The sequence below is a fragment of the Toxotes jaculatrix genome, chromosome 15, assembly GCF_017976425.1.
Source record: "Toxotes jaculatrix isolate fToxJac2 chromosome 15, fToxJac2.pri, whole genome shotgun sequence".
Lineage (NCBI taxonomy): Eukaryota > Metazoa > Chordata > Actinopteri > Toxotidae > Toxotes > Toxotes jaculatrix.
In genome coordinates, this window is record NC_054408.1 from 9358594 (window position 1) to 9385641 (window position 27048).

General features: G+C 37.7%; 4 protein-coding genes across 9 annotated transcripts in view; 1 reads left to right on the forward strand and 3 right to left on the reverse strand.

Moving 5' to 3' along the window:
* ing1 (inhibitor of growth family, member 1) overlaps positions 1-9127 on the reverse strand; it is a 31503-nt gene extending 22376 nt beyond the window's left edge. The window contains exon 1 of the mRNA XM_041058114.1: positions 8777-9127. The gene's annotated coding sequence lies outside the window, so the exon portion shown is untranslated. The remainder of the gene's footprint in view (positions 1-8776) is intronic.
* Positions 9128-9301: 174 nt separating this feature from the next.
* naxd (NAD(P)HX dehydratase) lies at positions 9302-15234 on the reverse strand. Of its 4 annotated transcripts, XM_041058032.1 has the most exons (11): positions 13809-14949; positions 13216-13662; positions 12828-12978; positions 12665-12710; positions 12475-12563; positions 11816-11924; positions 11266-11316; positions 11052-11156; positions 10826-10946; positions 10534-10657; positions 9302-9838 (listed from the first exon to the last, which is right to left on the reverse strand). In XM_041058032.1, exons 1-11 carry the CDS (start codon positions 14320-14322, stop codon positions 9688-9690), a joined length of 1908 nt encoding a protein of 635 aa, XP_040913966.1. In that variant the 5' UTR covers positions 14323-14949; the 3' UTR covers positions 9302-9687. The 4 variants fall into 4 exon arrangements, with proteins under 4 accessions (XP_040913966.1, XP_040913969.1, XP_040913968.1 ...); XM_041058035.1 differs by lacking the exons at positions 13216-13662; positions 13809-14949 and adding an exon at positions 15127-15234; XM_041058034.1 differs by lacking the exons at positions 13216-13662; positions 13809-14949 and adding an exon at positions 14956-15116.
* Positions 15235-16203: 969 nt separating this feature from the next.
* On the forward strand, positions 16204-21500 carry rab20 (RAB20, member RAS oncogene family). Its single transcript, XM_041057474.1, has 2 exons — positions 16204-16627; positions 20257-21500. Exons 1-2 carry the CDS (start codon positions 16438-16440, stop codon positions 20856-20858), a joined length of 792 nt encoding a protein of 263 aa, XP_040913408.1. The 5' UTR covers positions 16204-16437; the 3' UTR covers positions 20859-21500.
* Positions 21501-21559: 59 nt separating this feature from the next.
* The window catches only part of col4a2 (collagen, type IV, alpha 2), a 52709-nt gene continuing 47220 nt past the window's right edge, over positions 21560-27048 (reverse strand). For 2 of the 3 annotated variants that reach the window (XM_041057472.1, XM_041057471.1), the window contains 7 exons: positions 26576-26737; positions 25806-25904; positions 25569-25715; positions 25366-25482; positions 24807-24998; positions 23443-23729; positions 21560-22924 (listed from right to left, as the gene is read on the reverse strand). In XM_041057472.1, coding sequence (XP_040913406.1) covers positions 22670-22924; positions 23443-23729; positions 24807-24998; positions 25366-25482; positions 25569-25715; positions 25806-25904; positions 26576-26737 — 1259 coding nt within the window. In that variant the 3' untranslated portion in view covers positions 21560-22669. The remainder of the gene's footprint in view (positions 22925-23442; positions 23730-24806; positions 24999-25365; positions 25483-25568; positions 25716-25805; positions 25905-26575; positions 26738-27048) is intronic. The other variant, XR_005895393.1, reaches the window with a different exon arrangement.

A 27048-nucleotide genomic window follows, 5' to 3' on the forward strand; every position in this document is an offset into this window, starting at 1 on the left:
TATACTATGACGTTTTTTATGACTTTTGGAGGTAAAAAAAAAAATTGACTTTTTTTGCCCGAAAAAAACGCCTTACTATACTATGACGTTTTTTATGACTTTTTGAGGTAAAAAAAATTTTTGACTTTTTTTGCCCGAAAAAAACGCCTTACTATACTATGACGTTTTTTATGAAATTTTGAGGTCAAAAAATTTTTTGACTTTTTTTGTCCAAAAAAAACGCCTTACTATACTATGACGTTTTTTATGACTTTTGGAGGTAAAAAAAAAAATTGACTTTTTTTGCCTGAAAAAAACGCCTTACTATACTATGATGTTTTTTATGACTTTTGGAGGTAAAAAATTTTTTTGACTTTTTTTGCCCGAAAACAACGCCTTACTATACTATGACGTTTTTTATGACATTTTGAGGTCGAAAAAAAGTTTGACTTTTTTTGCCCGAAAAAAACGCCTTACTATACTATGACGTTTTTTATGACATTCTGAGGTCGAAAAAAATTTTGACTTTTTTTGCCCGAAAACAACGCCTTACTATACTATGACGTTTTTTATGACATTTTGAGGTCGAAAAAAAGTTTGACTTTTTTTGCCCGAAAAAAACGCCTTACTATACTATGACGTTTTTTATGACATTTTGAGGTCGAAAAAAATTTTGACTTTTTTTGCCCGAAAAAAACGCCTTACTATACTATGACGTTTTTTATGACTTTTGGAGGTAAAAAAAAAAATTGACTTTTTTTGCCCAAAAAAAACGCCTTACTATACTATGACGTTTTTTATGACTTTTGGAGGTAAAAAAAATCTTTGACTTTTTTTGCCCGAAAACAACGCCTTACTATACTATGACGTTTTTTATGACATTTTGAGGTCGAAAAAAAGTTTGACTTTTTTTGCCCGAAAAAAACGCCTTACTATACTATGACGTTTTTTATGACATTTTGAGGTAAAAAAATTTTTTGACTTTTTTTGCCCGAAAAAAACGCCTTACTATACTATGATGTTTTTTATGACATTTTGAGGTCGAAAAAATTTTTGACTTTTTTTGCCTGAAAAAAACGCCTTACTATACTATGACGTTTTTTATGACTTTTTGAGGTAAAAAAAAATTTTGACTTTTTTTGCCCGAAAAAAACGCCTTACTATACTATGACGTTTTTTATGAAATTTTGAGGTCAAAAAATTTTTTGACTTTTTTTGTCCAAAAAAAACGCCTTACTATACTATGACGTTTTTTATGACTTTTGGAGGTAAAAATTTTTTTTGACTTTTTTTGCCCGAAAAAAACGCCTTACTATACTATGACGTTTTTTATGACTTTTGGAGGTAAAAAAAAAAATTGACTTTTTTTGTCCGAAAAAAACGCCTTACTATACTATGACGTTTTTTTATGACATTTGGAGGTAAAATTTTTTTTTGACTTTTTTTGTCCGATTTTGACGCCTTACTATACTATGACGTTTTTTATGACTTTTGGAGGTAAAAAAAATTTTTGACTTTTTTTGCCCGAAAAAAACGCCTTACTATACTATGATGTTTTTTATGACATTTTGAGGTCGAAAAAATTTTTGACTATTTTTGCCCGAAAAAAACGCCTTACTATACTATGACGTTTTTTATGACATTTTGAGGTCGAAAAAAATTTTGACTTTTTTTGCCCGAAAAAAACGCCTTACTATACTATGACGTTTTTTATGACTTTTGGAGGTAAAAAAAATCTTTGACTTTTTTTGCCCGAAAAAAACGCCTTACTATACTATGACGTTTTTTATGACTTTTTGAGGTAAAAAAAAAATTTTGACTTTTTTTGCCCGAAAAAAACGCCTTACTATACTATGACGTTTTTTATGACATTTTGAGGTCAAAAAATTTTTTGACTTTTTTTGTCCGAAAAAAACGCCTTACTATACTATGACGTTTTTTTATGACATTTGGAGGTAAAAAATTTTTTTGACTTTTTTTGTCCGATTTTGACGCCTTACTATACTATGACGTTTTTTATGACTTTTGGAGGTAAAAAATTTTTTTGACTTTTTTTGCCTGAAAAAAACGCCTTACTATACTATGACGTTTTTTATGACATTTTGAGGTCGAAAAAAATTTTGACTTTTTTTGCCCGAAAAAAATGCCTTACTATACTATGACGTTTTTTATGACCTTTGGAGGTAAAAAATTTTTTTGACTTTATTTGCCCGAAAAAAACGCCTTACTATACTATGACGTTTTTTATGACTTTTGGAGGTAAAAATTTTTTTTGACTTTTTTTGCCCGAAAACGCCTTACTATACTATGACGTTTTTTATGACATTTTGAGGTCGAAAAAAAGTTTGACTTTTTTTGCCCGAAAAAAACGCCTTACTATACTATGACGTTTTTTATGACATTTTGAGGTAAAAAAAATTTTGACTTTTTTTGCCCGAAAAAAACGCCTTACTATACTATGACGTTTTTTATGACTTTTGGAGGTAAAAAAAAAAAATTTGACTTTTTTTGCCCGAATAAAACGCCTTACTATACTATGACGTTTTTTATGACTTTTTGAGGTAAAAAATTTTTTTGACTTTTTTTGTCCGAAAAAAACGCCTTACTATACTATGACGTTTTTTATGACTTTTGGAGGTAAAAAAATTTTTTGACTTTTTTTGCCCGAAAAAAACGCCTTACTATACTATGACGTTTTTTATGACATTTTGAGGTCGAAAAAATTTTTGACTTTTTTTGCCCGAAAAAAACGCCTTACTATACTATGACGTTTTTTATGACTTTTGGAGGTAAAAAAAAAAAATTGACTTTTTTTGCCCGAAAAAAACGCCTTACTATACTATGACGTTTTTTATGACTTTTGGAGGTAAAAAAAAATTTTGACTTTTTTTGTCTGAAAAAAACGCCTTACTATACTATGACGTTTTTTATGACTTTTGGAGGTAAAAATTTTTTTTGACTTTTTTTGCCCGAAAACAACGCCTTACTATACTATGACGTTTTTTATGACATTTTGAGGTCGAAAAAAAGTTTGACTTTTTTTGCCCGAAAAAAACGCCTTACTATACTATGACGTTTTTTATGACATTTTGAGGTAAAAAAATTTTTTGACTTTTTTTGCCCGAAAAAAACGCCTTACTATACTATGACATTTTTTATGACTTTTGGAGGTAAAAAAAAAATTTGACTTTTTTTGCCTGAAAAAAACGCCTTACTATACTATGACGTTTTTTATGACTTTTGGAGGTAAAAAAAAAAATTGACTTTTTTTGCCCGAATAAAACGCCTTACTATACTATGACGTTTTTTATGACATTTTGAGGTCGAAAAAAAGTTTGACTTTTTTTGCCCGAAAAAAACGCCTTACTATACTATGACGTTTTTTATGACATTTTGAGGTAAAAAATTTTTTTGACTTTTTTTGCCCGAAAAAAACGCCTTACTATACTATGACGTTTTTTATGACATTTTGAGGTCGAAAAAATTTTTGACTTTTTTTGCCCGAAAAAAACGCCTTACTGTACTATGACGTTTTTTATGACATTTGGAGGTAAAAATTTTTTTTGACTTTTTTTGTCCGATTTTGACGCCTTACTATACTATGACGTTTTTTATGACTTTTGGAGGTAAAAAAAAAATTGACTTTTTTTGCCCGAAAAAAACGCCTTACTATACTATGACGTTTTTTATGACATTTGGAGGTAAAAAATTTTTTTGACTTTTTTTGTCCGATTTTGACGCCTTACTATACTATGACGTTTTTTATGACTTTTGGAGGTAAAAAAAAAATTGACTTTTTTTGCCCGAAAAAAACACCTTACTATACTATGACGTTTTTTATGACTTTTGGAGGTAAAAAAAAATTTTTGACTTTTTTTGCCCGAAAACAACGCCTTACTATACTATGACGTTTTTTATGACTTTTGGAGGTAAAAAAAAAAAATGACTTTTTTTGCCCGAAAAAAACGCCTTACTATACTATGACGTTTTTTATGACTTTTTGAGGTAAAAAAAATTTTTGACTTTTTTTGTCCGAAAAAAACGCCTTACTATACTATGACGTTTTTTATGACTTTTGGAGGTAAAAAAAATTTTTGACTTTTTTTGCCCGAAAAAAACGCCTTACTATACTATGACGTTTTTTATGACTTTTGGAGGTAAAAAAAAAAATTTGACTTTTTTTGCCCGAAAACAACGCCTTACTATACTATGACGTTTTTTTATGACATTTGGAGGTAAAAAATTTTTTTGACTTTTTTTGTCCGATTTTGACGCCTTACTATACTATGACGTTTTTTATGACTTTTGGAGGTAAAAAAATTTTTTGACTTTTTTTGCCTGAAAAAAACGCCTTACTATACTATGACGTTTTTTATGACATTTTGAGGTCGAAAAAAATTTTGACTTTTTTTGCCCGAAAAAAATGCCTCACTATACTATGACGTTTTTTATGACCTTTGGAGGTAAAAAATTTTTTTGACTTTTTTTGCCCGAAAAAAACGCCTTACTATACTATGACGTTTTTTATGACTTTTGGAGGTAAAAATTTTTTTTGACTTTTTTTGCCCGAAAACGCCTTACTATACTATGACGTTTTTTATGACATTTTGAGGTCGAAAAAAAGTTTGACTTTTTTTGCCCGAAAAAAACGCCTTACTATACTATGACGTTTTTTATGACATTTTGAGGTAAAAAAAATTTTGACTTTTTTTGCCCGAAAAAAACGCCTTACTATACTATGACGTTTTTTATGACTTTTGGAGGTAAAAAAAAAAAATTTGACTTTTTTTGCCCGAATAAAACGCCTTACTATACTATGACGTTTTTTTATGACTTTTTGAGGTAAAAAATTTTTTTGACTTTTTTTGTCCGAAAAAAACGCCTTACTATACTATGACGTTTTTTATGACTTTTGGAGGTAAAAAAATTTTTTGACTTTTTTTGCCCGAAAAAAACGCCTTACTATACTATGACGTTTTTTATGACATTTTGAGGTCGAAAAAATTTTTGACTTTTTTTGCCCGAAAAAAACGCCTTACTATACTATGACGTTTTTTATGACTTTTGGAGGTAAAAAAAAAAAATTGACTTTTTTTGCCCGAAAAAAACGCCTTACTATACTATGACGTTTTTTATGACTTTTGGAGGTAAAAAAAAATTTTGACTTTTTTTGTCTGAAAAAAACGCCTTACTATACTATGACGTTTTTTATGACTTTTGGAGGTAAAAATTTTTTTTGACTTTTTTTGCCCGAAAACAACGCCTTACTATACTATGACGTTTTTTATGACATTTTGAGGTCGAAAAAAAGTTTGACTTTTTTTGCCCGAAAAAAACGCCTTACTATACTATGACGTTTTTTATGACATTTTGAGGTAAAAAAATTTTTTGACTTTTTTTGCCCGAAAAAAACGCCTTACTATACTATGACATTTTTTATGACTTTTGGAGGTAAAAAAAAAAATTGACTTTTTTTGCCTGAAAAAAACGCCTTACTATACTATGACGTTTTTTATGACTTTTGGAGGTAAAAAAAAAAATTGACTTTTTTTGCCCGAATAAAACGCCTTACTATACTATGACGTTTTTTATGACATTTTGAGGTCGAAAAAAAGTTTGACTTTTTTTGCCCGAAAAAAACGCCTTACTATACTATGACGTTTTTTATGACATTTTGAGGTAAAAAATTTTTTTGACTTTTTTTGCCCGAAAAAAACGCCTTACTATACTATGACGTTTTTTATGACATTTTGAGGTCGAAAAAATTTTTGACTTTTTTTGCCCGAAAAAAACGCCTTACTGTACTATGACGTTTTTTATGACATTTGGAGGTAAAAAATTTTTTTGACTTTTTTTGTCCGATTTTGACGCCTTACTATACTATGACGTTTTTTATGACTTTTGGAGGTAAAAAAAAAATTGACTTTTTTTGCCCGAAAAAAACGCCTTACTATACTATGACGTTTTTTATGACTTTTGGAGGTAAAAAAAAATTTTTGACTTTTTTTGCCCGAAAACAACGCCTTACTATACTATGACGTTTTTTATGACTTTTGGAGGTAAAAAAAAAAAATGACTTTTTTTGCCCGAAAAAAACGCCTTACTATACTATGACGTTTTTTATGACTTTTTGAGGTAAAAAAAATTTTTGACTTTTTTTGTCCGAAAAAAACGCCTTACTATACTATGACGTTTTTTATGACTTTTGGAGGTAAAAAAAATTTTTGACTTTTTTTGCCCGAAAAAAACGCCTTACTATACTATGACGTTTTTTATGACTTTTGGAGGTAAAAAAAAAATTTGACTTTTTTTGCCCGAAAACAACGCCTTACTATACTATGACGTTTTTTATGACATTTTGAGGTCGAAAAAAATTTTGACTTCTTTTGCCCGAAAAAAACGCCTTACTATACTATGACGTTTTTTATGACTTTTTGAGGTAAAAAAAAATTTTGACTTTTTTTGTCCGAAAAAAACGCCTTACTATACTATGACGTTTTTTATGACTTTTGGAGGTAAAAAAAAAAATTGACTTTCTTTGCCCGAAAACAACGCCTTACTATACTATGACGTTTTTTATGACATTTTGAGGTCGAAAAAAATTTTGACTTTTTTTGCCCGAAAAAAACGCCTTACTATACTATGACGTTTTTTATGACTTTTGGAGGTCAAATTTTTTTTTGACTTTTTTTGCCCGAAAAAAACGCCTTACTATACTATGACGTTTTTTATGACTTTTGGAGGTAAAAAAAAAAATTTGACTTTTTTTGCCCGAATAAAACGCCTTACTATACTATGACGTTTTTTATGACATTTTGAGGTCGAAAAAATTTTTGACTTTTTTTGCCCTGAAAAAAACGCCTTACTATACTATGACGTTTTTTATGACTTTTGGAGGTAAAAAAAATTTTTGACTTTTTTTGCCCGAAAAAAACGCCTTACTATACTATGACGTTTTTTATGACTTTTGGAGGTAAAAAATTTTTTTGACTTTTTTTGCCCGAAAAAAACGCCTTACTATACTATGACGTTTTTTATGACTTTTGGAGGTAAAAAATTTTTTTTGACTTTTTTTGTCCGATTTTGACGCCTTACTATACTATGACGTTTTTTATGACTTTTGGAGGCATAAAATTTTTTTTGACTTTTTTTGCCCGAAAAAAAAACGCCTTACTATACTATGACGTTTTTTATGACATTTTGAGGCTGAAAATTTTTTTGACTTTTTTTGCCCGAAAAAAACGCCTTACTATACTATGACGTTTTTTATGACATTTTGAGGCCGAAAATTTTTTTGACTTTTTTTGCCCGAAAAAAACGCCTTACTATACTATGACCATTTTTATATTTTGAGGCCATACTATTCAATTTACTATCAACAATAATGTAAAAAATATGTACAAAATGAAATACTAATGCATTCTTTTATTTATATATGTTTATTAAATAAATATGCCTTAATTTACTCCACATAAAAATTAAATTATAAAACAATTATTTACAATTCAACTTTTAACAATATTAAACTTTCAGCTTTTTTCTGTTTTAACCAAACAATTCTTGGGTGCCTGTGCAGGTTTTTTGTGAAGCCGGCTGTATATGAAATTCTTTTCTTGCAGATTCTACACTCTGCCTTTGTATTATCAATATAATTGAAATGGTTCCAGATTTTGCTTCTTTTTCCTGGTGTCACTAACTATACCTTTCTAATGCAGCGATGTTGTCTTTTCTTGTAGCCCCTGGCTCTCTATCTCTCCTGTTCATGTCCCCCCTCTACTCAGCGCAAACACAGGCCGCAAACACATATTGACCAATCACGTGCGGTTTGAAGAAAAAAAAAGAAAATGGAAAAAGAAAAGAGCCGGCTCTAAGAGCCGTTTCATTCCTGACCGACACATCACTACAACTGATCTGCAGTCAGCCATCCTGAAAATTGCTACGTGTAATAGGAATCTGCCAACAGAGACATCACCGACATACTAACGAGTGATACACTAGCTCAAGCAGATTATAAATAAGGAGCAGGTGATTTTGGATGAATAGCAAAGTACTTTATGTTGTTACTGAGTGAACCTCAGTGTTATGCAAGGTCGGAGAAGACAACAAAGCTACACAGTAATGTTAGCTAGCAAGATTTCCCAGTGAACTGTAAAGGTTACCGGGGATGTGGATGAGCCGTAAACCGACACGCAAACGTGAAAATCACCCACAAACGACTTCACTGCTGAGCATTAGAGTTTCCATCACGAACAGACTGAGATCCAGTGTGTAGGATAGAGATCACTAACGCTAACTACGGCTAACGTACACAGATGGCGAGTTTACGTTAACGTCAAGTAACGTTAACCAACTTTCTCCTCTTTCCAAGTTTGAGATTGGAAAACCGTTCCTCTGAGCAACACAAACATCGATATGTGATTTAACCTACTCGTGGCTTTGGCCGACAACGCTAGCAAAGTGTTTAAACAAACGCTATCCCGAGAAACACTAAGAGAAACGTTTAACGACCGCATCATTCGTCCACAGCGTAAACAATCACAGTACACTCAAATCAACGCGATAACGTTACACAGACAAATCACCCAAGCTTTATTCACTGCAAACACTGTAAGCAATCATTTCGACCCTTAAAACGACACTTATTTCAACCATGTTCACTTCAAAGTAACTGTTAGCCAAATTAGCTTCTGTTAGCCTTAAACGTGTAACGCTACTACATGGGACCATGCCGTTAAACACTACAAAAACAAACATTGGTTGTGTAGTTAGTAGGTAAGCCGCTCGCAGAAGAACTCACCTGTGTGGATTTTAGTTTTTCTGTCGCTACTCTGTAGCTGACGTTAACGTTTTACACTCCCTGATGCTACCCTCGTTGCTAGCGCTAGGTCGTGTGTGGAGAGTAAGACTTGCTAGCCCTACAGAAGCTAATGTTAGCTGGTGGCTAATATATGGCTAACAAATATGTTCAGCTGTGCCCATGTATCCGCTTCACTACCAGGCGGCTATGGAAAACGGGATGAATGAAGTAATAAAATAATATACTTCTCCTTAGCTTTAAGAATTAATTTCAGACTCTTTGAGAGCGTTATAGTTTATATAGTCACTAACAGAATTCCCATTGCTTTGGCAGATTTTTCTCTGGTCTCATTAACTCTGTGGTAACAAATATGACCATGGTATGTTTCCATGTTGCAAGCCAATATTGCCACCATGTGGCAAGAAAGGAAAGCCGCTAAGATGCGGGTTGCTTTCGAGAACAACTGCTCACACTGGCAGAATGATGAATCCCCAAGAACAAAAACTCACTCACCAAAAATGTAATTTATTATTTATTTCAAAATTCAAACGGGTTTCTGTTTTTTCTATGACCCACATTTAATCTGATAGTATCTCTCTGATGGTCTGGGAATAGCCTTGACATGTCTGGCAAATGCATTCACAATGCCACCTGAGAGATGGCAGACAGTGTTTGTTGGTTCATTTAATGCACCTCAGTCAACAAGTCAGTGCCCGTTTTTTGCACGAGATTTTGAGCACTGTCTTTGAGGGGATAGCCCACACCTCTCTAACCTTCATTTAAATTCAGGTTGATGAGACCCTCTTCCACCAGTTAAGCCACAGGCTATTTTAACAGTGTTTAAGAATGCAAAATTGTGTATGTATGTATAGCTATTTAACAACAACAATTCTGATTTCAGTTGGCTGATTTCAGCTTTCAAATAGCTTTTTAAAGGCTGAGCCAATCTCCTGGATCATGTCCGAGGTGGTGGTGGACCTGCCGTGTTGCTGGAATGCCTGACTGTTGCACTGTCTGGTAAGCGAACAGGCCCCGAATGCAGCAACCACTGATGGATTCACACTGCAGGACAACAAAAATAATGGATTAGGAAACATAAAACCACACATAATGAAAAAATCTATTTCTGCAATCTAACACTTTAAAAAGAACCAGACTGGGGTCTGTGCATGTTTTAGCCATTTACTCCTGATTGACACCCAACAGCATTACCATTTGACAACTATTCATTAGAGCTGCTACTAAAGACTTTCTATAGTCCATAATCTCGATTATATTATAATTTTATCTATAAAATGTCAGAAAACTGTGAAAAATGCCCACCACAGTTTCCCAGAGCCCAAGGTAACTTCATCGAGTGTGTCTTTTTTTTGTTGTTTTTTGAGAAAAAGAGATATTCAGTTTATCAAATCATAAAGTATGGAAACCAGCAACCTCCCATCTGAGAGCCTAAGGCTAGGAAATGTTTAGCATTTCTGCCTGAAAACTGGTTTATATGATTAATTTACTATCAAAATGGTTAGTGATTAATTTTATGTAGTTTAACTTATCAATTATTTCAACATTTCACCTCCATGATAAGTGACTAAATATTCATTAGGATGTATCACCTAACTCAAGCCTGTTTCAAGATAGTTCGCATTATGTTAAGTTTGTAGGTAATGTGCTTAAACATGTACAAACACCGGTACAGTCCTTTAAAGGTGTTATATACTACCATTAAAACACAGTGCACTAAAAGCCAAACACGTCTTCACCTTCTGAGCATTCCAGCTGAAGCGGCAGCATGGGCCCAGTGTGCCAGCACTCCCATAGATCCAGATAGGAGATCACCCTGTCCACCACATCTTCTCCCACTGCCCTCAATACTGCATGAGATCACTGAAAACAAGAAGTCTCAACTTGAGATGACAAAAACAAAAGATTGTCTCAGTATACATATATGTAAATAGCGACATACACTCAGGGAAAAGGCAAATGATCAGCTAGAAAAGTTAAAAGAATGCCTGACATAGTTGTGTTTATAGTGTAAATGGGCTTGATACTAACCCTTACTGCCGTCTGTAATGAGATCCTGCTCTCCTTTTAGCACCAGCGTGAGGTTGCCCATGGCTACACTGAGCTGCATGACACTGCGTTGGTGGTCACTGCTGTCCATGGGTTCATGGTGCTGAGATGGCAACACACAGAAAACCACACACTTATGTTAACACAAAGAAACATATATTAAATGCCATTGTTTAGTGACCGACCATACTCTGACAAAGAGACCCACCAGTGCCTCATATAGGCGAGTGAACTCCATGAAGTTTGGTGTGAGGATACCCTTCTGATATCCTTGAATAACAGATGGTTGCTGTGTAACTAGCCATAATCCGTCCTGTTGAAAACAAACAAATGAAACACACACACACTCAGGGACTGTATATGGCTTAGCAAATAAAATCCCATCTGTTCAACAGCTGGAACTTGATTTTATCAAAACTTACTGCATCAATGACTATAGGGATATTTCTTGCTTTAGACCTCTCGATCACCTCCTAAAAGAGAGAGAAAAAGTGTTATTTAGAGACAATGTGAAATTAAATATCATACAAAAGTATTCAAGTAGCACACTGTAATGTTCTGTTCAGGCTGCACTAAACTAAATTTTAAAGTGCAGATGTATCTGTTTCTTCAGTCAAAAAACTACATTACTCATCCCACAAATGACTGGATCAAAGATCTAAGTGGCAGTAGTCATGTGCCTCTTTCAGACGAAGAGGGAATCAACAGTATGAGATCTTTCTCTCATCTCTTTGACATTCTCAAAAGTCTCAAAAGTAAACATGAGTGTGATCTTTACTGAAGGCATGTTAAACTAGAATTTTCATAGTTTTCAGTCACAGGGAGTCACAAACGTGACGTTGTGGTGTACGGCTTAAAGTAATCACTGTATTCTATCTAAAAATTGTTAAAAATAGGTTTTGTGATTATGCCCAAGTAGCTGTCCTAAGAGACGGTTTTGATTCCAAGGGAGAGTCAATATATTCCACATGCCTTAGCTGTTTTCAGTAATAAGTCATCTCTCCCTAGGCCTGGTCCCACCACGAGGCTGTGCAGTCTTGGGAGCCATTTTTCTATTTCTTCCACTCCATTAGGACTGTCCCTTGATACACACACACACACACACGCAAATACAGACACACATGCATTACATGTGTTTGAATGCACAAATGATTAACCAGTGCCCTGGTTATGCTCTTAATCCCAAAAGGTATTCACTTTTTTATGCCTTGCATATAAATAATCCTGGTTTTCAGAGATAAACTCATATGAATAAGTGTTACTATGGCAGCCGTGAACACACACAGTACATGTTGATGACTTCTAACATCATTCAAAAGGAATTACACCTATTCTGTCACTTGGGGATGATAACGCTCTTTAGTTCATTTGACACCAGAGCCCACGTTCAAATCACTGAGAGAGTATGAAAGAAATGCATATAAAGGACTTATCCAGTAGACTTCACTTCACCGTGAATATGAGTATCATAGAAATTGTTACCACACTTTTATTTTTTTTATTATGTTTGTATTTACTAAGTAACAGGGCAGTGTTGGTGACAACATAAAAGTACCAATACCTAATGTTAATAAATACACACCATTCCTTTATTAACGATCATATAGTTGTGATGAGAATCCTGTACTTACAGAACAGGATGAACTATGAGCTCAGGGCTGTATGATTTGATTACAGTCGCAGCATCTTTGGTGCAGAACACATGAGACAGGTCAGCTCCCTAGAGACAAGAAAAAGATCTGCTGTCACTGCCCCAGAACCAGACTTCAACTGAAAGAGATAAACTTAAAATTAATGCTAAATTTGTCAGTTATTATTTACCACTTTCAGTGCAGAGATGGCAGCAAAGTATGGAGCTCCTGTATAGCTTTCAGAGGTGAAGAGAAAAAGAATTATGGCAAATGTTCTACAGACTAACAAATTAAAACTCTTGTTTGGTGAATGCTGTTTATATAGAGGAGGAGTTGGTCTTTGTGTCACATACTCTTGGCATCCTCCAATGATCCCAATACGTCCATCTTGTCCCTTGTGCTTTTTGGATGTCAGTGGAGGGACAATGCTCTTTACTAGTGAGAAGACGTCATCATCCATGCCTCTGTGTGACGCAGACCCCAAGCTGTAGTAGCGTTCAAACACTGAGGGAATAAACAAAGTAAGAGTTTGAAAGTGTGGAATACTTGTTTGGCCCTAGTCTGCGGCAAATCTATTTAAGGTTTTTCAACATAAACAACAAATACACAACTGAAACAGAGATAATAATGTACTGCAAATGCAGATAAATTAACAGGTGACCGCTGGAGCGACTGCTCCATCAATGAGCCTTCACATTACAGCTGACGTCCGGGCTTCACACGCGACACCAAAACCAATACCTAATGCCTGGGCATCTGGGTTCAACTGCTGACTCTGTTGGGTGAAACAGTCTGTCTGCGGTGAAGGGCGCCTGAGATGACTGGACTGGCCACGTGTACATGACGGGGAGGCACTGGAGAACACAGGCACGCGGGCAGGAGGAGCTGTCTTGGAGGGAGTGGCAGCAGAGCCGGGTCTGGGGGAAGAGATGCTGGAGAACATCTGGCCGAGCATCTGAAGCATGTGCAGCTCCCTGGTGTGTTCTGCTTCTCTGCGGCGATCCTCTGCCTGCAGGCGCTGCTCCTCCATGCGGTAGAAGTTGTCCTCAGCTTGGGCGCTCTGCTCCAGGAACTGCTCCATTAGTTTCTCCATGGGGAAGTTAGCACGCCTCTTCCTCGGTCTCTTAGGTGTTCTGGCTGACAGATTACTGGCCGACTGGCTGCTGTTATGTGGTCTCACTGAAGTGCCTGAAGCGGAGAGGGGTGAGAAATGTTACGCATCTTTGCAAACATGCAGTCAAATAATCATGGTAATGGAAATAATGGAAAACAGATGGAGACTTCTAACTCCTAGACTTTCATCTAACACAGAAGAACAAGGAGGGTGCACTTACTGTTGTTGCCCACGGTCACTTTAACAGGAATAGGGATGGGAACAGTTGGGTATTCCAGCTTCACTTCAGTCTCTGCAGGATAAGGACACTCCCCTGTGCTCTCGGAGTACGCATCTTGAGCATCTTCTCCATCCTCCTCCAGGCCATCCACGGCCTCCTCTCCCCCCGCCCCGCTGTCTATGAACTCCTGAGGGTCAAGAGCGGGCCGGTTGCTCAAAATCCTCTCCATGGTGTCATAAAACTTACAAATCTTGTGATACTGCCCGTTGTTCCGCAGATTACCCTCCTTTGCTAACAAGTACTGTCTCTTCAGGCTTTTGATCCGCACCCTGCATTGTTCCGGCGTCCTTTCAAACCCCATCGCCCCCAGCCTCCGGGAGACGTCGCGGTACACAAAGCTGTTTCGGAAGTTTCCATCCAGCGCCGCCTGGATGTCCTGCTCCCCCCAGATGTTCAACAAGGTCCTCGTCTCCACGTCCGACCACAAGAAGCCCCGCGTTGTGTTTGCTTGCATAGCGGATCCAAACAGGCTTGATCAGAGTAACCTCCACCTCACGGAGTTGAATGGAGATGTTGACACTGCGGATTATGATGGACGTCTGGATCCTTGCTCTCAGCTGCATCAAAGCCCCTGGGCGCCGCTGTCCCAAACAACGCCAACGACAACTGGCCCTCTAGGTTGCTTACAAGGACTTGCCGGGGAGATAATTGTAGTTTTCCACTTGGGAACCATTCCAGTAGCTTGTCCAGGTCAACTCTTTTGTATGCTAGCTAAAACCTATCCGTCTCTGTTTGTCCCTTTACGTCATTAGCAAATTGCGTCGCTCGGTACTTTGAGATAAACTGACTGGGGATCGGCTTCCCAAGCTCTTTTTACACCCTTAACCTTCATTTGGTACATTTCAAAACTGACCTCTGATCAGTCTTGTGAGGGGTAACTTCACCTTTCTCCGCCTGCTCCTCCGCCCATGCTTAGGTGTCTGCCGGGTCCTAGAGACCTTGACCACACGCCCAACTGGGGCTTTATAACCTTTCAACTGCACGACCAACACGAACACAGGACTTTAGATGCGTGTAGCTAAGCTAAGGTTGTAGCTACCAGGACGCAGCAATGAAATACAATTTCAAAACACTTCCATCACTTTACCTTTCTCGTTCAAACAGAGCAATGTGGCGATAATCGACAGTGTAACTGTGGTAAAGCAAAAGGCGAGCATCTGAATCTGCTGCGGCATGTTGTCATTCATTTTTTGCTCTAACTGCAGCCAGCTACACACGAAGCTGTTCCACGAGTGAAAGCTCCCCCACTCCTGCTTACCTAAACTGAAAATGCGTCTCGACGCTGACAACTGTGTACAAACGATCCTGATCATGAGGCGCCCTGACCCAGTGCAGCCGTACCGGAAGAAACACTTTATGATGCCTTTAAAGTCTCCTCGGACAATCCAAATCCCAGCTAACCCAATAAACGAGGAGTTGCATTTCAAGTCACATTTAAAAAGTAACAAAATCTGAGTACGAAAACTACACAAGCATACTTTCGACACGGTCCTGTTCAGTAACATTTACAGTGCAGAATAAATGGTAACATATATAATGCAGACGTATTGTAAAATCAGTAAAATCACAATAAAACATATGGTTGTTACACAGGTTGTATGGTTGTTCTCCTGTACTAAGCAGAGAGGAATACTCGGTCCCAGGAAGTATTATAAAGTCGGATCACATTTACCAGAGAACGTGAACGCAGCACCGGAGTTAAAACTAGAATTGGTTAAAAATCATAGAAGTAAACTTAAAGGGAGAAACGCCGCATGCAAATGTCAATTTTTAATAATAAAATGGATTATACTAATCATCACATGACTAAAACGTTGTTATATGCTTTGTTTTGACATGACCTCTCAAATGAAACAGCCGCCTTGGCCAAGAGCTATTTCCACATTTTGAGGAACCTACTTTTCCAAGAGACCTAGTTCCTCTCCATCACGTTTTTTCTTTGATAGAGGAATCTATGTGTGTCATGGTCAAACTCGAGTGCCAAAACTACCACCCGCCCACAAGTGCGATCTTATGTGACAAATCGGGTTTCACAGTGGTGTGACAGTATCTGCCCTGTGTTTAGTCTTGTAGGTTATTGTCAGATGTCATGAAGCGTTTCACAAGCCATAAAGACAAAAAATAAATACGGACATGGCACAAAAAATAAAATAGATAAAAAACTATAAGTATAACATAATAATAAAAGTTTTTACTGGAATATGATAATAATATAAACTAAAAGACGGTAGAGACTGTGGTGCGGTACACAGCCTGCCAGTGAATGAACCTGACAGGCATTACTCAGGGTAAATGCTCACATAGTGAATCTTCAAACCCTCACCTACTTCCTGTTTTACCTCACTTACTTTTTGAAGTTCAGATTCAGGCATCAGATCTGAGGATAAGCCAATGCTGGATAGTCACATTGTCACCCATTGACCATCGTTCGTAGAATGGCTTTTGTCAGAGGAATTCGCGAGCAGCCTGAAATTATTTTTACGAGCTAGACTGTGCTTCGATAAAGAGTTAGTGAGAGGGAGAGAGAGAAAAAAAGCTCCCCTGTAGCGGGACCCGACACAATATTGTCATGCCCGAGATGTCGAAGATGAAGAAGCCCGACGTCAAGGTGGTCCTCCTGGGTGACATGAACGTGGGGAAGACGTCCCTGCTCCACAGGTACACGGAGAGGAAGTTCAAAGACACCATCAGCACCGTCGGAGGGGCGTTTTACCTCAAGCAGTGGGGACCTTACAACATCTCAATATGGGACACTGCTGGTAATACCTCCTTCACGTGTTTTCTTCAGACTTTCCCCTCTGTTTGTTCTGAACTCTTTATCAAGTCTCATTCCTCTGTTTTATTAACTTTGTTTACCTGATAACGCGTGATCGCACCACCTGAGGCAATCACTGGCATGTGACTGCTCAGTCTGTACAGGCTGCCTATTTCATGGGAACCTGCCTCCGCTGATAATGTGTTTTTCACTCACTTAACATTGAGAAAAAAATCTAGTGCTGAAATGAAAAACAATAACATATCCTGTAAAGTCTTGCACAATTAAAACTTTTCAGGTCAAATCAGGATTAAAAAAACAACAAACTAATAATCCAGCACACCTATGGACAAACAGCCCTTAAAAACAACTTTATGATAAATCTTTGAATCTAGGCACAGTCACACACCTTTCCCATTAATATCAGGGTCCCTTAAGCTGCTTGATGTCGTTTTTCATTTGATCTTAGGGGGACAAGCCTCTTTAATACACCTTCAGTCTATTGGTCAGAACCTGTAATCATTATTATGAAGGCAGGTGGGGAACATTTCATGCCGTTTGGTCTATTTGGAAACAAAATCACCCTTAATTACCCTTAAAAGGTACTTACTACATGAATATTGCACCTTAATCTTACAGAAAATGTTTAACAGGGAGGTTTATAACATTTAAACATAACAGTAAACATAAAATTGTAAACAGAACATAGTAAAATCATTCAACTGAATATATTAAATAATAAAGTAAATTTTAATAAAAGTAACTGAAGAAAATTTTGAGGAGAGACTTTTCTTAAAGTATTGAACAGATCATTTATCAAGTCAAATTTTATGCCAGTTTCAGTTTCATATCATTATAAATGGACAAATTTAGTTTCTGCTAGCCTGTCAGACAATCTGAGAAAATCATTTGTAAGGCATCCTTCTTGGCTCTCATAATTTGTGATGTTTGTCACAAACTTTTGAGTTATGTGGCGAAAATATATGAATTCCCTAATTGAAAAGAGTGATTGATTTGTTAATATTGAAGGCAGTTGTGTATCGTTTGCTAAGATGCATTTGAAGCCCTTGTAAAGTTCTGTGTTAGAAAACACCAGATTTACTTCTGAACAGGAAAAATATGGATTGTTAGTGCGCTTAACATTTTTACTATAAATGTTCATCATGCTACAAATATGACATTGCTTCACTGTGCGCTGCCTGCTGATCAGCACGTTATAACATCACTGTTTACCTTGTCTTGTGCTATATTGCTCAACATTGGACTACTCTGACCTAATCAAAACCATCGTCATCTGAGTTTTTTTTCCCTGATTTGATTAATAGCTGCCTGAGACAGAAGACTTAGAAATAACAACCATTGCTAAAGATTTGACAAAAGATGGGCAATTCCAATTTAATGTCATAGGTCTTAGTTAGTTAGACTAATCCTGTCCTAGATTTCAGTTAGCAATTGAATTACGCTTACTGGCCACTTTATTAGTTACACCTTGCTAGTACTGGGTTGGACCCCCTTTTGCCTTCAGAACTGCCTTAATTCTTTGTGGCAACACTGTGGCCATTAAGGGATGGACATGGTCAGCAACAATACTCAGGTAGGCTGTGGCGTTTAAATGATGCTCAGCTAGTAACAAGGTGCCCAAAGTGTGCCAAGAAAATATCCTCTACACCATTACACCACCAGCAGCAGCATGAGCCACTGATAAAAGGCAGGATGGATCCATGCTTTCATGTGGTTTACACCAAATTCTGACCCTACCTTCTGAATGTCACAGCAGGCATGTTCCATGTTGGCCTGCCCACTTAGGCCCCGCAAATTCGAAATACAGAATATTATTAATTTGAAGACATGTTAGACTCAGAACCAGTGTTATTTTACTGAAATGTTGAATTCACTTCTCACACACAAACTTGTGCACAAATTTGTGTACCCAACTAACCCCAAGGATCACGAGAGCCCTGATATCTTAAGATTCACTGTCTCTCAGTTAAACTAATTTGGGTATTTTGTATCAGCTCGACAGGAATAATTATTCATCTAGTCACTGCTGAAGAATAAACGTAAAACTGTGCTACATTCCAGTACCGAGTAAACATGAATTACCATACACTTCACAAAAGTAGAGCTGGTGAGCCACAGAGATAAGGAAAGGCTGCCTGTGCCACCAGTAAACCATTTCCTGTCTGTGTTCCCTAACTCCGTAACCTCTGACAGGATGCTGTTGCATTTGTTTTACTGTTAGTGAGGTAGAGAAATGCTGGATCAGCGCTGAGTCATTTAAAGGCAACTGTAGTAGACCTAGCAGCATAGAGCATCAAGCTGTGGAACAGTGGCAGTTATAAGGGTTGTATTAAAATCTGTCAGATATTTAGCTCGTCACATTGAAACCAGACTGTCTGTTGCTTATTTTCCCACCGTCCCAGTCCCTTTTCAGTTGGACAGTTTAGTTTATAAACTGTCTACCCTGTTCCTCTTAACAGTCACATGACCAAGCTGTGACAGGAAGACTTGAGTCCCCATGCTTTAACCTGTCTTTTCCAAACTTGCATGCAATCGTACTTTCCAGAAGCACGAGGAGAACGAGGAGGGAGTTTTTTTTTTTCACTTGTCACTTCAGCTAATATAATGTTTAAACAAAAAAAAAAGAACAAAAACAAAACGCCTTCCGACCACAGATCTTAGTATATTCTGATTTATTCTAGGGGGTATTTGTGTGGAATTTATAGTGATTATTAAGTTCTTAAATAGAAATGATAAATTGATAAATTAATTAATCAATGAGTAGATGGACAGAAAATTTATCAACAACTAATTGTCTTATTTTAAGCAAAAAATGCCAAACAACATCTGGTTCCACCTTCTCAAATGAGAGCATAGACTTGCTGATAAAACAAGGAATTTGAAGACATAACCTTGGGCATTATTCACAATTTTCTGATATTTTATAGACAAAATAATGAATAAATTAGTTGAATATCTATCAACAGATTAAAATAATCTTTATTTGTTGCCCTAGATACTGTATACCCAAATTTATTTTATTTTATAGTTTATTAGTTACATCCAATGTTCAGGTTTTGTTGAAACTCTTTTAGAGAGGTGTTGAGCCAACTGTATGGTCATTCTGAAAGCTGCATTTTGTGGTGCTGTTGAATTGTATTGCACTATACCGAGAGGTGATTCTAATATTTAGTCTGCCCACACAGTTTAATGCAACATAATTTGACCGTGTTACAAAATACACAGCCTCTAAAATGACCTTGAAGTTGAATCAACATCTCTCAAAAGCAGTTTCAAACATTCTAACCTTCATGAAAATGAATTTGAGGCCTATTAGATTAGGTTGAATTAGTTTTAACTAGGGTTACCTAATAAACTGGCAACCGAGAGATGCCCCCAGTGGCAATGTATTCACACACAATGTTGCCTTTCAAGAATCCTGCATATTTCAGCAACAAAGGTTGTTTCTGTTTTCAAACTGCTGACTGTCTTGCACAATTTCTCTCTGGGCTGTGTATGTCTGCACTGCTGTTCTTACATTGTGGCTGTTCACTCACTGTGATTTTGGTGGCTCAAGTTGAGTTAGTTTCCTGCAGCATCGCAGACCCTGTTGACCTCCCTCTGTCCCCTCAGGTCGTGAACAGTTCCACGGGCTGGGCTCCATGTACTGTCGAGGGGCAGCCGCTGTCATCCTCACATATGATGTTACCAACTGGCAAAGCTTAGCTGAGCTGGAGGAGCGCTTCCTGTCCCTGACTGATACCGCTAACAATGACTGCATTTACGCCGTAGTCGGCAACAAGGCTGATCTCACGGATCTTAAGGCCCAGCTGTCCCAGGATTCAGATGGAGTGTCTGAGGACCAAACTGAGTGTGAGGAGGACAGGACAGAACCACAGGTGCTGTCTGCCTGCCCGACACCCCCGGCCTCCCCTGCATCCCTTTCTGGGGTGATCCTACACAAACAGGTTACCCACGACGATGCGGTGGCTTTTTATGGGAGAATACTGCGCTACAAGGGCCAGGAGGATAAGAGCAGCCTGCCTGCGGAGAAGATGTGCTTTGAGACGAGTGCCAAGACAGGCTACAATGTGGACAATTTGTTTGAGACATTGTTTGATCTGGTGCTGCCTTCCATCCTGAGGAAGAGAAATGAGAACCAGAAGTCTCCTACAGTTGACCTGGAGGAGTGCAGGGGGGCCAGCAGCAAGCGAACCAGATCTTCCTGCTGCTAGGATCTGCCAAAAAGAGGTGGAGAGGCTGCCACAAGCAGAGACTTGATTTTAACAAAGGACAATCAACAGGTTGGTCTGAGCACCAAAAACATACTGTGATGGTACTCCTCCTTTACCTTGACTGAGACCCAATAGCATTAATCACCTCTCAACACATACACGTGCACGCACACATGCATACACACATACATTCTTGATACTATGAAGATGGTCAGAAAAGTGACTAGAGTTCACAATGTCCAGAGACATTTCCTATGTAAGGAAAGGAAATGAATGGGTGAAGTATTATCACTCTGAGCTTTGAAACCTTCCACCCTTATGACTGAAACTGCACTTGTATCCCAAAGATGTGTCTGTGGGCAGAAAATACACATAAAAAAGTAAATCACTGATATTTTTAAATGTAAATTTAACAGCACTAATTGCTAGTCGGGTGGCACATTTCACTGTGTTTTGTTATAGTTGAATTTTTACGGTTTTCATAAATCACACTTCTTTTATTTACTTTAATGTTATGTTACCAGCATTTATACTGATCTTTATATTTTATTGCCACTTTTGGAATTTTTCAATGAGTGTAAATAGTAAATATCCCTGTTGAATTTTTACACATGCTGTCATAATAAAGATTTTTATTTTGCAGTTTTCCTGGTCTGTCAGATTAACACAAATTTGTGTGAGTAAAATGACAAAGTCGGAAATATAACAAACAACATTTAATCTTTAAAGTCCAATGAAATGATTGTGCTATAAAAATGACCAAAATTACATCACAATTTTAACAAATGGCAGTATTTTTCTGTCCTAATCAAACTGTTTATTTCCAAACAAGTGAATCCAGATGAAGTGGAACGTTTGACCTACTTTCTAAATTGCGTAAAATATTCTAATCTAATGCAGGATCAGTGACCAGAGCAAGGATTTGCTACAGTCAGACCTTTGATCCAGGCTGTTTACATTCTGTCCTGTTGTCAGCTTGGGCCAGTTCAATAATTAGTAGATTTGTAAAGGAAAATGAGTAGTGAGTGTGGTTAGCTAAGATATACATTTAAAACTCTTAGGGAAGGGGGTCAAGTTCATTCAGCTAGTATAAATACAAAGAGAATCAGTGCATTGTGTGAACATATGGTGTATGAAAAATAAAGAGTTACAGACTAATTTGCAGTAGTTGATAAATGCATAAAACAAGTTAATAGCTCGAAAGGGCTGTTGTATATCAAAAATAGGTTTTGTAAGAGCAGTGGAATAAAAGCAGGGTAATACTGTCAATAGTATCAAACAACAATTGTTAAAGACCTCTAATGACACATTCTTCAGCTGGCTGAGAAGCAATGTTAGTGGCTTTATGGTGGGCTCTATACCCCAAACAATAAAAACACCTTGATAAACTGAAGCAGTGCATACACACAGGCATCTTTGGTTCAGCTGTAGAATACGGTATTTTGATCTGTGTCATAGTAGCTGAGGTAATAAGTTAAACAATAAGCACCAATCCACATTTAAAATAAAAATATTTTTTCCCATAATGCTGTTGGTTTCATTATGGGGCTTCTCCTGTTTTATCTACAGTGGGACATTTCATTCAAAGCTCACGGAATCACACAGTCATTGCACATCTGAGCTCTGTGGCTTTCCCCTTTACATTGATCTAAGTCAGTATTTCAGATCCCCCTTAGTTTGGTTTATTACACGGAGAGAGAGAGAGAGAGAGAGAGAGAGAGAGAGAGAGAGAGAGAGAGAGAGAGAGAGAGACCATACTAGACCACTGTCAATGGACTACCTTCTTTCTGTCAGTGTTACCGTAGAGTCTTTCACAAGTTCTTCATGCAGACCTGGCAGCGACTGATGCGTGACAAGAGCTGGCCTGCTTTGAGCGTCTCTGATGTCGGGTCACTGTGGAACGACTGATCTATGGACGTTAGCCAGAAGCTGTGCTTGTTTGCAAAGTAGTGGCATGTGCCTTTGGCCCCGTTGCATTCAATGAATGGTGTTGTGCGGAAGTCCTCCAAGCAGGAGCCAGGCGATGACAAGGACTGACCTCCGCCTTCGTTTCCTGCTGCTGTATGCTGTGGAGACAAAGGTGAGAGGGGAAGAAACGAGAAGCCAAACGTACACTTAACTTTTTGGCTACATGAAGCATTTTAAAGGACGAATCTGGTGGTGACTGTGGCAAAAAAATTAATGGAGCAGAGATTGACTTTTAGTATGTAATATGGGTCAAGCTTCAAAAACTTTTCCCACAATGCAACTTGACAACATCTTTTCACAAGACTAACCTGTCTGGTCAATGCCCACATCTTGGTCTTCAAATTTCCAGTCTGCACCCTCCAATCCAAGATTTTTTTTTCAAATTTCCCAAAGCTTTTCCAGTCTCAGAATACAATATACATCTGTTTTCACAGACTGAGTAGTACCCATGATTAGTAAACTGACTTTTATGTGTGAAATTCAGTGATGTTCTCCTTTAAACATGAGCAACATTAGCGCTCACATTGTAATTAGTCTGAGACAATGCCTATAAAACTTAAATTGTTACATGAAGCACCTTTGATTTTATGACTCCTGACATAAAACCAGCACTCACCATGAGGAAGGAGTAACCGATCCACAGGCTGCGCCAGCCCACGGGACACTGTGGGATGGTCATGTCCTGGCTGTGGACCGCGATGGCAACTGATGGAGCTTCGCATACTGAGCAGCGGCTGATGTACGGTTTGATTTCCCCCTCTTCCACAGGCATCATAGGAAGAGGAGCAGTTGTTGACAGCCAGTAAGACTTATCATTTCTGCTGGCATAGTAACAAAGGTCCCCAGGATTGCAGTATAGGAAGGGCATAGTGCTGAACCGTGGGAGGCAGGAACCAGCCAAACCTGAGAAGGACAAACAGCCAAATTAGATTTTGCAAAAAGGCAAGGCAGGTTTATTCATGTACCACATTGCATTCACAAACATATGCTTTTATGCAATGAATAAATGACATTAAATAAAAACAGCTTTACATTTAAAACACATAAAAAGTATTAAAATAATAAAATAATAAATAAAAACAGAAGACTGTGGTGAATCTTAGTCCAAGAATTTAATATGTAGTTGAACACAGTGGAGAGTCTAAAAATTGTTTTTAATCTTGCTTTACAGTGACAGTAAGTAACTTTTTTTTCTCTGCAGTGGCCAATGTGCCACAACTGACAGTTATGGAATAACACTAAATATTAAAATAATAAAGTCAGTGGATTGACTCAGCAACATCCATTACCCAGTAACATAAAGTTTAGTTTCAGAATTTCTCTTATTTGTTGAAAGATTGTCCGATTTATAGTGAAATCACCTCAAAATCATGTCGTGTTCTGCCCCTTATGCATTCATTTAGAGACAAAATCTGATTACTTGATGAAAAGTCAATACTTAAAGCAGGTTTGAACTGGTCTGCACAGTTGAGTTAGATCGTGAGGATGAGAGAGCAAGCGCTTGAAAGGGTTATTTCACAACCGAGGACACTGCTAGCACTGCCTCAGAGGGAAAAAAGACGACCGTGAGATAGTTTCAAGTCCGTCTATTTATAGAATATTTTCAGAGGGCACCATCATCAGCCCCATTAGGGACTGTAGTTCTACTTGAAATGTGAAATTCTTCAGTAAGGCCACTGGCTAGCTGAAATGCCCTGAAATTAAACTCTGAACAGTAAGATCTGATGTGCCTGACCTCTGTGGTATGTCTTCTGGTTCACTGAATCCCAATGCCAGTGTAGCTCAATCTGGGGATGCTTGTCTGAACAATTAAGGCATTCTGTATTATACTACTGTACTACACAAACTCTGTCTACATAGTGCCTAGAAAACTAGTCTGTTCTTCCGGTCTAATGTAGTGAAGTCCCTTACAGAATTCAGAAATGGTAGATGCAGAGCACATTAGCAGACTGTAGAACAATTTTGTCCATCCCAGCTTACCGAGATCTTGGTTGTGGGCCTTTTCCTGGCCCTCGAGGTACAGCAGACTGTAGCCGTCCCACAGTTTAGACATACCCACAGGACACATGGGCGTCTGATCTGATTGACTGTGTTTCACCAGCAAGTATCCCACACTGACACTGCGTCCAGGCATACCGGGTAACCCAGAGATCCCAGGGTTGCCACGGCGACCTATTGAAGAATGAGAAGCTCAGAGCTGTGTTGTGCAAAGTGAACTAATTATCTGTTACAATACATCAAAAAATAGACAGACAAAATAGACATACTGTACTTGTTACATCATTGTTTATGATGGTTATGAGTATGTATCATGCAAACAATTCGCTCATTAAAAATTTTTACTCATATAAATGTATCTGAAAAAAATAATTTTCAGTTCAGTGATTAAAGGTTCATTCACTAAAACAGCTCTCACAAAAATAAAGAAAACCTCTCGGTAGCTGGTTCCCTGCTTAAATCTTCAACTACTTTAAATCCTTTAATCCAGGCTTATGAACTAAGCCTGTAGGGCTAAACTGCCCCACAGCATCAGACACACCTTCCATGCCTTGCAGACCGGGGTGCCCCATTTGTCCAACCTCTCCACGGAATCCAGCTCTTCCTGGTGTACCACCAATCCCAGGCATGCCCTTCTGCCCAATGGGTCCAATGAAACCTGTACAGTAACAGGATATGTGTATGTTGCTGAGCAGGACATTTCACTCAGGGACGCTCAATAAATGTTTTATTAGAAAAACTAACCTGCATCCCCTGGGGGACCCTGTGGCCCTGGTTGCCCCCTCACCCCATTCGGTCCTTGGATACCCCGTGGTCCTGGAAAACCCTTCTCTCCTGGAATTTTGATGGGAAGTGGAGCAGGACCCTGGCTGCCTGGGAACCCATGAAACCCTGTAGCACAGATGGATTATGTGATTACCAGGACAAAGGGGCATGGAAACATAATCTAGTGAGCAGTCGGTATATTAGTGCATCATTTACCTGGGGGTCCAGTGTTTCCTTTTGGACCAGTTGGTCCCCTTTCTCCCTTCGTGCCAGTCAAACCAGGAACTCCCATCACTCCTTGGTCTCCTTTCACCCCTGTAAGACAAAGGCATATCAAGACAGATACATCAGATCGTAGCAGGTGATCATTTTATCAAACAGTAACATACTGTACATGTGTCATCTTTGGCACCTCAAACAAAATTTTATTCATAGAATATTGTTTGCAATGATTTGACCCTTGAATTGTAAACCCTTCACATTTTAAGTTGTTTTTACCTTATTATATTTACAGTATTGGGTATTTTGATATATTTTGTTGAAATGAAGATTTTATAAGTATGCTGTGTTGAATGTTAGCCCTGTCTATCTTGCAGTATGAGCTCAACTAGACAAGTTCCTAATAAGATTTGTTGTATTGGCAATAAAGTTAGCTCAACTTTACTCAAAGGTTAAACACCCACAAATTACAAAAAAGACTGAACTGCAACTAAGAGGTAGTGAAAGTGATGCATTCTTGCCAAAGTAACCTAGGAGAATGATATTGTGATATTGGTGCGAGATAACAATATATTTTTATTTTGCTTGTTTATTCCAACTATAAATCACCATATAATATATTGTCCAAATGGCTGAGTAAAATGTAAGTCACCCATGACCTGTCACAGTATTTGAAGTTTAATTCACCTTCTATTGCCAAAATGGCACTTGTGGTAATTTGAGCACAAGGTAAAGGCTTATCCCCTAAAAGATTTAATATTTCATACCTTTCTTCCCAGAAACACCATCAGGCCCCCTGTATCCAAATGAACCTTGATCTCCTTTGAATCCTTTCCCACCAGGGACTCCAGGAAAGCCATTTAATCCTAAAATACCCTTTTCTCCAGGAGGAGCATCCACACCAGGAAATCCTCTGGGTCCAGGGAAACCTGAGAAACAAATCATTTAGGGTTAATAAACACAAAATGAAAAAGAACTTAGCATTAAAACCATTGTCATGTGATAATTCTGTCAATGGTTTCCAAAATCAAACTGAATCTCTGGAGAGACACAAATGATATCCTAACTGGCAGAAGATATAATACAAAGGTTTAAGATACGGTATAAAAAAGGTAAAAATCAGATAAACTTGATCAGAGCCAGAGAAATTAAAATGTCACTGCAGCAAAAGTAAGACCAAAAAATTACGTGTAGTTGCTGGTCACTTGGATTGATGTTTTCTTTAACAACGGTTTGCTGT